Source organism: Trachypithecus francoisi, unplaced genomic scaffold, assembly GCF_009764315.1.
Source record: "Trachypithecus francoisi isolate TF-2019V2 unplaced genomic scaffold, Tfra_2.0 Lachesis_group6, whole genome shotgun sequence".
NCBI lineage: Eukaryota > Metazoa > Chordata > Mammalia > Primates > Cercopithecidae > Trachypithecus > Trachypithecus francoisi.
In genome coordinates, this window is record NW_022681471.1 from 57,704,537 (window position 1) to 57,720,532 (window position 15,996).

At 36.0% G+C, this 15,996-nt stretch overlaps 1 protein-coding gene across 1 annotated transcript in view; it reads right to left on the minus strand.

The window, feature by feature from the left end:
- Positions 1-8,064, minus strand: part of LOC117077718 (protocadherin-11 X-linked-like) — a 38,070-nt gene extending 30,006 nt beyond the window's left edge. The window contains exons 1-2 of the mRNA XM_033201378.1: positions 7,989-8,064; positions 3,436-3,513 (exon numbers count right to left, since the gene is read on the minus strand). Of these exons, the coding sequence (XP_033057269.1) occupies positions 3,436-3,513; positions 7,989-8,064 (154 nt within the window). The remainder of the gene's footprint in view (positions 1-3,435; positions 3,514-7,988) is intronic.
- Between the last annotated feature and the right edge of the window lie 7,932 nt (positions 8,065-15,996).

Here is a 15,996-nt window from a genome sequence, read left to right on the forward strand (position 1 = left end):
AGATAGCCTTCAGTTAAATAAGCAGCAGCCAGAGATCACTTCTGTGTTCCTCATTCTGGTGGGGGGACTAAAAACTGTGGTCAGGGGATCCCAGATGAGTCCCCAGATTTGTAACTTCCCAAGAGATTCTTCCTGCCTGCTGCATAAGGAAAGACCATGCCATTGCAGGAAAGAGTTTAATAGACATGAAGCCAGCCACCCCATGTGGGTGTCGGAGTTTATACTCCAATTATCTCATCCAAAGCTCATCAGTTAGGGGTTTTTCAAAGGCAGTTTGGGGAAAGGGGTGGGGGTGTCCAGGTAATGAGTGCTCATTACTGATTGCTGGGGTGGAAATGAAATCATAGAGGGTCATAGCTGTCCTCTTGTAGGATGAACTGGGTGGGGTTGGTTGGTCCAGGTGGAGCCATGGGTGTCAGGAATAATTGGGGAAGTTGCAGATCTTATAATCTTCAGATGAATGGCTGAAAATCTTTTATGTCTGCTCCTCAGCAGGACTCAGGCTCCTCTCCTCAGCCTAGACTGATGGCCTCCCATTCGCTTTACAAAAGCCTCCTTGAATTTTGGGCAAGACCTATTATCATTTAAACAATAGACTAAATGTCTCTCAAAGTTACCTTGTACTAATAGCCCAGGAATAATTAAGGGAAAGGTAAGATGAGGGGGGTAGGTTAGCTCAGATTTTGTTCACTTTTGTAATTGTCTCACTGATATAATTTTTAGAAAGGCAGCTTCATTCATTTTAATGAAGGTGATTTTCCCTGATGATATGATTTAGTTTTTTGCTTTCGATTTTTTGTGTATCCATTGTATGTTTTTTGGTTTCAGATTACCATGAGGCTTGCAAATACGATCTTATACCTCATTTTTTAAGGTGGTAAAAACTTAACAGTACTTCCATAAACAAACAAGCAAAAAGTAACCTAATAAAGATTCTATGCTTTAACTTGTCCCCTGCTTTTCAAATTTTTGTTGTTAATATTCATATGTTATTATACTATGTCTTGAAAAGTTGCTAAAGTATTATTTTTGATAGGTTTATCATTTTGTGTTTCTACTTAACAGTAGATTACACACCACAGTTACAATGTTATAATATTCTGATTTTTTTGTGCATTTACTGTTCCTAGTCAGTTTTGTACCTTCAAATGATTTCTTATTAATAAAATTTTCTTTCCGATTCAACTACTCCCTCTAGCATTTTTTGTAGGAGAGGTCTGGTATTAATGAAATATGTCAGCTTCTGTTTGCTTACAAAAGTCTTTATTTCTCCTTCATGTTTGAAGAATATTTTTAACCAGACATACTCTTCTAGGGTAGAAGGTTTTTTTTGTTGTTGTTGTTGTTGTTGCTGGTTGTTTTGTTTCCTGTCAGCACTTCAAATTTGTCTTACCAGTCTATCCTGGCCTGTAGGGTTTTCACTGAAAAGTCTGCTTCTAGATGTATTTGAGCTCCATTGTATTTTCTTTTTCCCTGTGGTGCTTTTAGGATCTTTTTTTAGTCCTTGACCACTGGACATTTCATTATTAAACGCCTTGAGGTAGTTTTCTTTGGGTTAAATCTTCTTGGTGTTCTACAGCCTTCTTATACCTGCATATTGATGTCTTTCTCTAATATTGGGAAGTTCTCTGTTATTAAATAGTATCCCTTTGGATAAACTTTCTGCTCTCATCTCTTTCTCTACCTCTTCTTTAAGACCAGTACCCCTTACATTTGCTCTTTTGAGACTATTTTCTAAATCCTATAGGCATGTTTTATTGTTTTTTATATTTTATTCTTTCTTCTCTGTGTATTTTCAAACAGTCTGTCTTCAGGCTCACTAATTCTCTCTTCTGTTTGATCAATTCTGCTAGGCCAATTGCATTTTTTAACTCCAAAAGTTCTGCTTGATTCCTTTTACTTATTTCAAACTCTTTGTTAAATTACATGTATATATATATACACACACACATATATATGTACATCTATACACACACACACACACACAAGTATATGAAAATCCACCAAACACTGGTAAATCAATTTTAAACAATGCACAAAGAACAGAAGTGTAATAAACATTTTCAGGATTTCTATGTGAATGAATGCTGCTAAAATATTATTTTAAAATATATTTTTTAGTACACTGTACAGTCTTTCTTAAATATCAACCCCATTTAATTATCTTAAAAACTATTTTTCAAGGAGAAAGTATGGGACTATCACAGATTAACTCAATGCAGGTTCAAAATAACATGCATCGTGAATTAGCGAGGTTCAGTTTAATTATACTTTAAACAACATTCACTGAGGGCTTCTGTAACTCATTAATAACATTTAATTTCTATGAATTGAATATTCTTCCTAGAGAAATATATTAGCAGCTCACACAGTACTAAAATATCTTGGTGAATATCACAGTAATTCTTCTCTAGGAAAATTGTGATGCAGTCACATAGTTGATCATTTTATCATGATGAAAAGGAAGCTTGAAGTAAAATTATTATTTAAATGATGGACAAAAATTCTGGCAACACACATATCAGTGGAGTACACTGAGAAGATGGAATATGCAGCAGAGTAATACAAATAGCTATCTGCAAAGAATAGATTTCAGAGAATATTGCCTCAATATCTCTTCTTTGAAACCATTTACAAGTGAACTGTTGCCATCTGCATTTGCTGAGAAGAAGTCAGAAAAAATTACAGTATATTGAAATATATTTTAGCACAATTCAATAAAGATCACTGTCAGAGCATAATTCATCTGTTTTGGCTTAGAAGGAAAATTTGCTCCTATGATAGTAAATTCATTTGGACAAATATTTTTCTACTTTCTAAATGCTTACACTTTTTTAACTTTTAGATTACTTTTGAGAACTATCTATGAAATCACATTTTTAATTGGGTGATGCAGTAAATCACATTTTTAATTGGGTGAATTTTCCTTCAATCAGAAGGAAAATTTGTTCTTATGATAGTAAATTCATTTGGACAAATATGTTTCTACTTTCTATATGCTTACACTTTTTTAACTTTTAGATTACTTTTGAGAACTACCTATTAAATCACATTTTTAATTGGGTAATGCAGAATATGTTTCAAGTAATAGAGGAGAAAATCCAGTCTTTCAAAATTCAAATATCAAGTTCACAGACATGATTAAATGCACTCTGCTGATGCTCCCTATTATTTTCTAATCACTATCAATTGAGAGCAAACATATATTTTAAAGATGTTTTCCTTAATATCATTCCAAAGCGCAATTGAATGTTGATTATACAAATATTTCCAGTCAAGCTGTTCCATTTAATGTATCTGTTAATCTCTGATAGCAAATTTCGTATGATAAAGGTATTACACAGACTATTTGATTAATGTTCTCAGCTGAACTCTCATGAAAAGAAGTAAGATGCTGTAAAATTGCTTTTGATCTTTCTTTTTGATCTCTCGCACTTTCAGCAGCTTCCCAATTGCCCCACTGAAGACTGTCAATGCCGTGTTTTCGGGCTGTATCAGGTTGTAACTGATATACTAATTTCAGCCAAAAAGAAAAAAAAAAAAAGGGCTTCTGTGTAGAGTTCATCATTTGGTCTTTTCAAAAACAATAAATGAGAAATATGACTCATCTAATGGTCTGACACATCAGTGTTTAGTTAAATGTTGTTCAAATGCATAGCTGAGTTATTTGAAATATTCAATCAAGATTTTAATTTTTTATTTAAAGACTTGTGTGACTAAGTTCTGTATTGTTGGGGATAATCTGTGAAGATTGATAACTTCAATCTATTCATGTAAACTAACCAGAGCAGCCAAAGGATACACCAGGAAAAAATACCATAAGATGAGTAATCCCATTTTCACCTAACATTTCTACAATAGCTACTGGAATTTGCTGGACACCAATTTAATTAAGCGATCATCACCAAGTTAGTAATTTGGAACCTACATAGGTAGGCAGACATCAAGAACTTGGTGAGTGCGGGGACTTTCTAAGAAAGTATCATTAAATGTTGCTACTTTATAGGTATAAATATAGCTATACTTTATGTTAATAAAGTATGTTTATTCTACACCAGACTATTAATCAATCCACGGTTCCATAATTGTATTTTAGGTTAAATTATTCAAGTTTTCATAGTCTTACTCCTATATAATTTGAAGTCTAAATTAAATAGGTTACCTAGTTTAACAAAGATCAGGTGTAAGCAAATTGTTATTAACAGTCTAGGATTGCAATTAAAATAAAATGTTGAAAAAAACACAATTCTAAGCCGGGCGCGGTGGCTCAAGCCTGTAATCCCAGCACTTTGGGAGGCTGAGACGGGCGGATCACAAGGTCAGGAGATCGAGACCATCCTGGCTAACACGGTGAAACCCCGTCTCTGCTAAAAATTACAAAAAATTAGCCAGGCGAGGTGGCGGCGCCTGTAGTCCCAGCTACTCCGGAGGCTGAGACAGGAGAATGGCGTGAACCCGGGAGGCGGAGCTTGCAGTGAGCTGAGATCTGGCCACAGCACTCCAGCCTGGGTGACAGAGCGAGACTCCGTCTCAAAAAAAAAAAAAAAAAAAAAGAAAAAGAAAAAAACACAATTCTCACTCAGTGAAGCAAACTGTCTGCCTGCAGTGGCACAAAAATATTATTTATATTTTAAAATACTGCTCATACAGCACTACAGAGCTTATGATATTAGCAACCATCAAACAATGACAAGCAATTTTCATTTGCTGTAGGATTTCTAATTAACCAATAAGTGTAGCAATTTTTTATATTATCAATGTATTGCCACATCAGTAAAATGAGTGTAATGACCACCTTACACTGGTTCAGTCAGCAATAGGCAGGAAAAAGTCTTTTTTTTCTTCTTTAGAAGCCGTATTTGATGATTATTGCAATTAAGTGCTGGTATTTTAAAAATACCTCTGAATTACCTTAGCAACTAAAAATAACCTACGAATAATATTATTGACTATTCTGTTACATATTATTCTGTATAATGTAACTGTAAAGTATTTTTAATGCCCAAAGCTATCCAGTTAAAACAGAATGTACATAAAAGCCAAACTTTTAATTCCTTTATCATTTTATATTTTATGATATTATGGGTATTATTGAAATAATGCACTCAACTTTGATGAAGAGATAATCATAATTTGATGCAAAATGTTCTTCTCATGCTGGGGGTTTAGTGATTCAAAGCATTCTTCAGAAAGCATGATTTACATTTGGCTTTTGAAATTGGAAAGGACAATTAATACGCTTTGGATCTGTGACCCTGCCCAAATCTCATGTGGAATTGTAATCCCCAATGTTGGAGGCGGGGGGCCTGGTGGGAGGTGATTGGATTATGGGGGTGAGTCCTTCATGAATGGTTTAGCACCATCCTCTTGATGCTGTTCTTTTGATAGTGAGTGAGATCTCGTTGTTTAAAAGTGTGTAGCACCCCCGCTTTCCTGCTCCAGTTATGTGCAGTGCTGACTGAACTTTCACTTCTGCCATGATTGTAAGCTTCCTGAGGTCTACCCAGAAACCCAGCAGATGCCAGCATCCTGCATCCTGTACAGCCCATGGGACCATGAGCCAATTAAACTTCTTTATAAATTACCCAGTCTTAGGCATTTATTTATAGCAATGCAAGAACAAAGTAGTATGATGAACTGTTCCTTTTTGTAGTGGGGCATTTTAAAAATATCCTTGTTGATTTAGAGCTTAGGTTTAGTATTTACTGAAGTCCAAAGGCCATCATAGCCTTGCCTTGGTATATCTTCCAATTTTGTTTGTTTGTTTAATGGAGAGTCTGTCAGACTGAAGCTTTCTTTTGGGAGATGAAGAAAGTGTTTTTAGTCTATGGCCACAGACACTGAGAAAACACACAGAATTAATGATAAATAAATGTAGCCAATGCCATTCATCCAATAACCCTGGCCAATTTGTGCTAATGAAGTGTGTTAGGCAATAGCTATTGCTACTCTATGAATCTGGAAACTGATATTTATTTAGACTGGGAAAACTGGGACACAACTGTCTCATGCAAGAAATCATTTGGCTAAATCTTCAGTTTTAACCCATTCCCCTATTTTTAATACATCTTATGAGAAACTGAAATGGTTATCTCTTTTTAAAAAACCTCTTTTAAGACTTCCTCTTTTATAAACTCGTGAAATTTCTTTCTTTTATTTTTATTATTTATTTATTTTATTATTATTATTATTTTTTGTGAGACGGAGTCTAGCTCTGTTGCCCAGGCTGGAGTGCAGTGGCGAGATCTCGGCTCACTGCAAGCTCCGCCTCCCGGATTCACGCCATTCTCCGAGTAGCTGGGACTACAGGCGCCCACTACCACGCTCAGCTAATTTTTTGTATTTTTAGTAGAGACGGGTTTCACCCTGTTAGCCAGGATGGTCTCGATCTCCTGACCTCCTGATCTGCCCACCTCAGCTTCCCAAAGTACTGGGATTACAGATGTGAGCCACCGCGCCTGGCCTGAAATTTCTTATGAGCATGTTAGGTTCCTAAAACAATAAGTTGTTTTAGAACCTTGCATCATTAATAATAAATGTGCTCACTTTATTTATTAGAAAAGGCTATTCAAGTTAAACATTATTATACATGTTTTTTTTTTTCCAGAAACTCTGAAGTGACCATTAACGTAAAATCATTCACGACATTTTAGTGACTTTAAAAAAAAAATTATTCATAAATTTACCATCAGTTACTATTCAAACTTGTATTTGGCAAAAACAAGAGTTTATTTTAACGAATAAAGAAGTCTATAATTAATAAACGTATTTAGTAATTTTTTAAAATGCCATTTTAACATGTCTTTCAACAAAATCTACAGTATGGGTATCTTTAACTTTGACATAAAGAATGGGAAGTACAGCCAGGCGCAGTGACTCATGCCTGTAATCCCAGCACTTTGGGACTCTGAGGCAGGTGGATCACTTGAGGTCAGGAGTTCAAAACCAGTCCGGCCAACATGGTGAAACCCAATCTCTACTAAAAATACAAAAATTAGCCGAGTGTGGTGGAGCGTGACTGTAGTCACAGCTGAGGCAGGAGAATCACTTGAACCCGGGTGGTGGAGGTTGCAATGAGCCGAGATTGAGCCAGTGCACTCCAGCCTAGGTGACAGAGTGAGACTCCGTCTCAAAAAAAAAAAAAAAAAAGGATAGGAAGTATCAGAAAAAAATATATTCAAATATCCTGAAAAAGTAGCATTTGATGTTTATTTAAAAAATTATATAATTTCATTATATAAAATTAATTTTATGCTAAAATATTTACATCAGAGAAAGTGTTAGCTATCACTATTATCATTGCTAACTACTTAAGAACTGGAGAAGAGAAAGAATTTGCTCCCCTAAAGATGCTCTTCGAATAGGGCACCAGTAAGAATAAGGTTAAAAACAAGGGCACCAGATAGTCCCAGTGCTGACATCACCTCTATGTTGTTCTAGATTAGGTTTTGGAAGTGCCGAAGTATATAATGAAACCAATGTGAACATTTATTCCAAAGTGACTTAGAATAAATTGATCCAATTGTGAAAGAAGTCATGAAAATTATATTTAGTGGCAATATTATTCTTCCCATTGAGGTATTTATGAAGTTTTCCAGACTATAGGTGTGTAGGAATTAACCATTTGTATTTGACAATTTTATATTATTTGAAGGCAATATTCAATAAATTCTAATTTAACTCAGCCAAACTTCATGTGTAGAAGCATTTATTCACTATTTTGTATTTTATTAGTCAAACTAATTAAATTATGTTCCTGGTGTCAATACGCTAGTTGCTTTAAGCAAGCTTAAAAAAATTGCCTTCCTTTTTGAAGGAAGTAATGCTTGCTACTTACTTTTCTAGTTGTGTTTGTATTGATTTGCATATTTTTAGAGGTATACCATTGAAAAAGCAACTTTATATAGTTTTACAATTGTGTCATAAGTACATTTAATTGGTCAAAAGATGAAGCTAATTACTCGCTTCTGATAATGCAGCTCTCATACCTGGAATGTAAAACGTCACATGAAGATATTTTTCCTTCAAATTAGTTTTTGAGAAATGGCAACCAGTATTCGGCATGTATTAGGTATATTGTATATTCAAAACGCTATCTCGAATTTTGTAATGAGGGGGCATTAGAGTGTTTCTACCGATGCAGGATCAATATTAAATAAATCAGGTTCAGCCTAATGACCCATAACTTTGATATTTGCACTGGGGACAACTTGTATTTGAATATCCGTTTACAAGATGTCAAAGGTAAGTGTATGTGCCATAAAAATATCGACAATTATGGAGTATGATATCATTGAAACAAAACTCATTTTCCAGAAAACTAAAGTTTTGAGTATTTAGATAAATAAACTGGAACATTGTGATGGACAAATCATATGCTACCCTCAAAATGGCTGAAGAGAGGTTTGATTAAAAATTGAGATTTCTTAAACATTATTTCATTCAGAGATTCATCTGTAACTTATGAATGATAACCAAGTTAAGTACTCCACATAAGAGAAAAATGATGAGTAAGACATGGGTTTATGTTAATAAAAGATCTCTTGCATGTGTGTGTGTGTGTGTGCATGCATGTGTGTATAAAGATAGCAAGGATATGATTGCAGTCGGTGTTGTGGAGACAGTGCAACATTCACAGTGGACTAGAAATGATAAAAATGAGTGGAGGAGAGAGAAATTGTGTGGAAAGATTTGCAGCAAACTAGTGTGAACCCCTTTTAGGTCTTAAGTTAATTGTGATCTTAAGTGATGAGAAACTCCCAAAGGCAGTGTTCTTTCTCTATTGAGGAAAATAAACCAAAAATAATGCTTGATAAATGTGCAAAGATGGATGAAACATGTGAATTATGGGCTGGTAGATTAAAATAGAATGTAAGAAAACATTTCTCGAATTAAGCGGAATACTTATTTCAATACAATTTCCATTGTTTCTCCTCACTTTTAAAATGCATCTTCTCACCAAATTAATTTTGAACATATATATATATATATATATATATATATATATATATGTACATATGAAACAAGTGCAATTAAGTACAGGAATAAATCAAAGATTTTGCAGATTTGATTACAGATGACCATATAAAGCATGTGCTGCAATAATGTGAGTCAGAAAATTTTGTGTTTCCCAGTGCATATAAAATTTTTTTTACACTATACTGTAGTCTAAGTGTACAATAGTTTTATATTAAAAATGTACTTATCTTATCTTAATCAAAAAAGTACTTTCTTGTCAAAAATTGCTAATGATCATCTGAGCCTTTACCAAGACCTAATCCCTTTGCTGGTGGAAAGTCTTGCCCTGATGTTGATGGCTGCTGACTGATAGAGTTGGTAGTTGCTGAAAGCTGGGAGGGCTGTGGCAATTTCTTAAAATATGACTATGATGAACTTTGCTGCATTGATTGACTCTTCTTTTATTGAAATATTTGTCTGTAGCATTTGATGCTGTTTATAGCATTTTACACACAGTGGAACTTCTTTCAAAATGGGAGTCAATTCTATCAAATCCTGCTGCAGCTTTCATCAATTAAGTTTATGTAATATTCTAAATGTTGCTTCAACAATGTTTACACCATTTTCACCAGGAATGGAGTTCATCTCAAGAAACCAGTTTTCTTGCTCTTCCTTAAGAAGTAACTTCTCGTCTGTTAATGTTTTATCATGAGACCGGAGCAATTCGGTCACATCTTCAGGCTCTGCTTCTAATTCTAGTTCTCTTACTTATTTGCACCACATCTGCAGCTTTCTCCAATGAAGTTTGAACTCCTCAGTTGTCCATGAGAGTTGAAATCAACATCTTCCAAACTCCTGTTAATGTCAATATTTTGACCTTCTCAATTAATCAAGAATGTTCTTGGTGGCATTTAGAATGGTAAATTCTGTCCAGAAAGTTTCCAATTTGCTTTACCCAGATCCATCAGAGGAATCATTATCTATGTCAGCGAGAACTTTAAAAAATACAGTTTTTAAATAATAAGACTTAAATGACAAAATTGCTCTTTGATTAATGAATTATGGATGGATGTGCTGTTAGCAAGCATAAAAACAACATTAATCCCCTTGTACAACTTTATTAGAGCTCTTGACTGACCAGGTGCATTGTCAATAAACAGTAATCTTTTAGAATAATCTTCTTTTATTCTGAGCAGCAGATCTCAACAGTAGGCTTAAAATATTCAGTAAACCATGCTATAAACAAATGTACTTCACTCAGGCTTTGTGTTCCATTTTTAGAGCAAAGGTAAAATGAATTTAGCATAATTATTATGGACCCTAAAATTTTTGAAATAGTCAATGAGCATTGACTTTAACTTAAAGTTGCCAGCTATATTAGCCCATAACAAGAGAGCTGTCCTGTTCTCGAAGCTTAGAAGCCAAGCATTGACTTTTTCTCTCTAGCTATGTAAGTCCTCGGTGGCATCTTCTTCCAAAATGTGGCTGTTTCATCTACATTGAAAATCTGCTGTTTAGTACATCCATCTTCATCAATTATTGTACCTTGATTTTCTGTATACCTTCCTGCAGCTTTGCCATCAGCACTTACTGCTTTACTTTCCACTTTTATGTGATGGACATCTACTTTCCTTCAAACCCATTAATTAACAACTAATTGCTTCAAAGTTTTTTCTGTAGCTTCCTCACTTCTCTCAAACTCATAGATTGAGGAACATTAGAACCTTTCTCTGGATTAGGTTTTGGCTTAAAGAAATGTTGAGGTTGGTTTGGTCTTCTATTCAGACCACTACAACTTTCTCCATTTCCAGCAATGAGGCTGTTTGAATTCCTTATCATTCAGGTATTCACTGGAGTTGTGAGAAATGTGCAACTCTTCCTTTTGCTTGAAAACTTAGAGTCCATTGTAGGATTATTAATTGAGTTAATTTCAATATTGCTGTGTCTCAGGGTATAGAAGGCCCAAAGAGTGGGAGAGAGATGAGAGAATGGACAATTGACAGAGGAGTCAAAATACAGGCAACATTTGTTAATTAAGTTTGTTGTGATACATGAACACAGTTTATGTTGCCTCAAAACAATTACAATAGTAATATCAAAGATCACAGGTCACCGTTACAGATATAAATAATCACGATAAAATTAGGAATATTTTAGAATAACCAAAACTTAACACAGAAACAGGATGAAATGATCATATGCTGTTGCAAAAATGGTGCCGACAGACTTACTAAACAGAGGGTGGTCATAAAGTGCAACAAAGTGAAGCACAGTAAAATGAGGTATGCCTGTATATATACTTGTACTTTCTTTTACTCAGAATAATTTTCATTAACCTTACATTCTAACACGCTGAGTAACTCATTATGATTCTTAGTGATTTTGTTCCACATAGTCTGTAAAAATGGATTCGCTTTGATTCCTTACAGTAACAAAACTTGGGTTTTAAAATAATCCTGAAGGAGCCAGGTCCATGATTCTGCTTTTACTCTTAACACCACAAGGTACTATGTTTACTTTGCTAACAGAGTGAGTTACAAAGACATAGTTTTTAATGTTAAACAAACCATGGATTCCTGGGATAAATCTTATTCCTAAATATATCTCTCAGTTTTTATATATTGCTAGATTTCATTTAATAATTTTTAAAGACCTTTTCTCCTTGTTTTACTTTATTATTTGGTCAACATTCATGAGGCATATTATCTGTAGTTTTAAATTTTTTATTTTCTCTTGTTTTCTTTGATAATATCGTTTTCTAATTTTAGTATAAGAATAATGTTGGCCTGGGCTGGGTTCAGTGGCTTACGTCTGTAATCTCAACACTTTGGGAGGCCAAGATGGGTGGATCATCTGAGGTCGGGAGTTCGAGACCAACCTGACCAACATGGAGAAACCCTGTCTCTACTAAAAACACAAAATTAGCTGGGTGTGAAGGCACATGCCTGTAATCCCAGCTACTCGGGAAGTTGAGGCAGGAGAATCACTTGTACCCCCGAGGCAGAGGTTGCGGTGAACCCTGATTGCACCATTACACTTCAGACTGGGTAACAAGAGCAAAATTCTGTCTCAAAAATAAATAAATAAATAAATAAATAAATAAATAATAAATAGAATAATACTGGCCTTAAAAATGAGTTGTCACGATTACTTTCCACTCATATTTTTTGAAAACAACTTACGTAGAATTTTTATCTTTTCTTTCATAAATATTTGCTAAACTTCACCTGGGAAGCCATCTAGATCTGGAGTTTTCTTTGGGGGAATATTTTTAACAACAATGTGAATTCCTTTAATAGACATAACTATTTCGATTATGTATCTTCCTTTAGAGAGAGACTTGGTAGCGCCTGCCTTTCAATAAATTTGTCTATCTCTTCTAAATTGTTCAATTTCTTTGGGAAAAAGTTGTTCATAATTATTTTCTGATGACCTTTTCACCATCTGTAGGATCTGAGGAGAATACTCTCTTTTATTACTGATAAAGGTGATTTTTTGCTTTCGTATATTTTTTTATCAGGCTAGCTGAGGGTATATCAATTTTATTAAATATTTCAAAAGATGAACATTTGGCTTGTTAATTTTCTTAAATATTTGTTTTCTTTATTGCTGAGAAATTTATAATTTCTTTATTCTTGCTTTGGGTTTATTTTGCACTTATTTTTCCAGCTTCTTAATGTAGAATCTTAGGACATTAATTTTAGATTTCCCCTCATCACTAATATAATTATTTAAAGTTTTAATATTTACTATGGACACAGTTTTAGTTAGCTGCATCCCATAAATTTTGATATATTTTATTAAAATTCCATTTAAAATATTTTCTTACTTTTTTATTTCATCATTGTCTCTTCAAAGTATACTGTTTAATTTCCAAATATTGTGATTTTTCTGAGATAGTTTATTGTTATTTATATAATTCCATTAACATACATAAACATATTCTATGTGCTTTCAATTCATTTGAATTTAATAAGTTTTTTAATAACCCAGAAAATGATTGTAATAGTGCATTTTTATGCTGCTGATAAAGACATACCCAAGACTCAGTAATTTATAAAGAAAAAGAGATTTAATAAACTTACAGTTCCACGTGGCTGGGGAGGCCTCACAATCATGGCAAAAAGTGAAAGACAAGTCTTACACTGAAGCAGGCAAGAGAGAATGAGGGCTAACCAAAAGAGGTTTCCCCTTATAAAACCATCAGATCTTGTGAGACTTATTCACTACCGTGAGGACAGTATGGGGAAAACTGCCACCATGATTCAATTATCTCCAACTGAGTCCCTCCCATAACATGTGGGAATTATGGGAGCTACAATTCAAGATGAGATTTGGTGGGAACACAGAGCCTAACCATATCATTCTGCCCCTGCCCCTCCCAAATTTCTTGTCCTCACATTTCAAAACCAATCATGCTTTCCCAGCAGTTCCCCAAAGTCTTAACTCATTTTAGCATTAACCTAAAAGTCCACAGTCCAAAGTCTCATCTCAGACAAGGCATGTCCCTTCCACCTATGAGACTGTAAAATCAAAAGCAAGTTTGCTATTTCCTAAATACAACAGGAGTGTAGACATTGGATAAATACACTCATCCAAATGGAAGCAATTGGCCAAAACAAAGGGAATACGGGCCCCAAGCAATTCCAGAATCCAGTGGGACAGTAAAATCTTGTTTTTTTTTTTTTTTTGAGATGGAGTCTCGCTCTGTCACCCGGGGTGGAGTGCAGTGGCCGGATCTCAGCTCACTGCAAGCTCCACCTCCCGGTTTACGCCATTCTCCTGCCTCAGCCTCCCGAGTAGCTGGGACTACAGGCGCCGCCACCTCGCCGGCTAGATTTTTGTATTTTTTTAGTAGAGACGGGGTTTCACCGTGTTAGCCAGGATGGTCTCGATCTCCTGACCTCGTGATCCGCCCGTCTCAGCCTCTCAAAGTGCTGGGATTACAGGCTTGAGCCACCACGCCCGGCCGGGACAGTAAAATCTTAAAGCATCAAAATGATCTCCTTTGACTCCATGTCTCACATCCGGGTCACACTAATGCAAGAGGTGAGTTCCCATATTCTTGGTCAGCTCCACCCCTGTGGCTTTGCAGGGTGCAGCCTCCCTCCTGGATGCTTTCATGGGCTGGTGTTGAGTGTCTGTGACTTTTCCAGGTGCACAGTGCAAGCTATTGGTGGATGTACCATTATGGAGCCTGGAGGATGGTGATCCTCTTCTTATAGCTCCACTAGGCAGTGCCTCAGTGGGGACTTTGTGTGGGGGCTTCAACCCCACATTTTCTTTCTGCACTGCTCTAGCAGAGGTTCTCAATGAGGACCCTGCTGCTGAAGCAAACTTCTGCCTGGATATCTAGGCATTTCCATACACACTCTGAAATCCAGGTGGAGGTTCCAAAACCTCAATTCTTAACTTCTGTGCACTTACAGGCTCAACACCACATGGAAGTTGCCAAGGCTTAGGGGCTTGCACCTTCTGAAGCCATGGCCAAAGCTGTATCTTGGACCCTTTTAGCCATGGCTAGAGCAGCTGGGACACAGAGAACCAAGTCCCTAGCCTGTGCATAACAGGGGGGGCCTGGGCCAGGACCACAACCCATTTTTTTTCTAGGCCTTTAGGTCTGTGATCGGAAGGGCTGCCTCAAATGTCTCCAAATGCTTTGGAGACATTTTCCCTGTTGTCTTGGGGATTAACATTTGGCTCCTGGTTACTTATGCAAATTTTTGAAGTCAGCTTGAATTTCTCCTCAGAAAATGGATTTTTCTTTTCTATCAAATCATTAGGCTGCAAATTTTCTGAACTTTTATTCTTTTTCTTTAAAAACTGAATGCTTTTAACCGCACCAAAGTCACCTTTTGAATGCTTTGCTGCTTAGAAATCTCTTCTGCCAGGTACCCTAAATTATCTCCCTCAAGTTCAAAGTTACACAAATCTCTAGGGCAGGGGCAAAATGCCACCAGTCTCTTTGCTAAAACTTTACTTTGCTAAAACTTTACTTTACTTTGCTAAAACTTTACTCCAGTGTTCAACGAGTTCCTCATCTCCATCTGAGACCACCTGAGCCTGGACTTTATTGTCCATATTATTGTCAGCATTTTGTTAAAAGCCATTCATCAAGTCTCTAGGAAGTTCTAAACATTCCTACATTTTTCTATCTGCTTCAGAGTCCTCCAAACTGTTCCAGTCTCTGCCTGTTACCTAATTCCAAAGTCATGTCCACATTTGCAAGCATTTTTACAGCAGCACCTCACTCTCAGTACCAATTTACTGTATTAGTTCATTTTCACACTGCTGATAAAGACATGCCCGAGACTGGGTAATTCATAAAGGTTTAGTGGACTCACAGTTCCACGTGGCTTGGGAGGCCTCACAATCATGGTAGAAGTCAAAAGCCATGTTTTACATGGCAATAGCCAAGAGAGAATGAGGGCCAAGTGAAAGGGGTTTCCCCTTATAAAACCATCACATCTCATGAGACTTATTCACTACCATGAGAACAGTATGGGCAAAACTACCCCATTACTCAATTATTCCACACTGGGTCACTCACACAACATGTGGGAATTATGGGAGCTTTAATTCAAAATAAGATTTGGGTGGGGACACAGCCAAACATATCAATGGTCTACCTTGGTTAATGTACCATGTGCACTCGAAAAAAGGAGGCATATTCTGTAGTTTCGGGATATAGTGTTGGTCTATGTGTAAGTATCCAAGTAGGTCAGTGTGATTGACTGTATTGTTTAGACTCACTATTTCTTACAGATTTTTTTTTCTTCATTTATTCTATCAATTGCAAAATGAAACATGTTAAAAAATCCTACTATGGAAGAGAAGTCAAGATGGCTGATTAGAAGAAACTGGTCAGCAGTTCTCACCAAGAAAATATGCTCAGTGAATGAATACTGCACCTTCAACGGAAGTATCCAGGTTCTCTCCCTGGGACTGACTAGGTTGTTGGCAAGACCCACAGAGAGTGAGAAAAAGCAGGGTGGAGCAATGGCCCAATCAGGAGCCACATGGGGCAAGGGGAGCTCC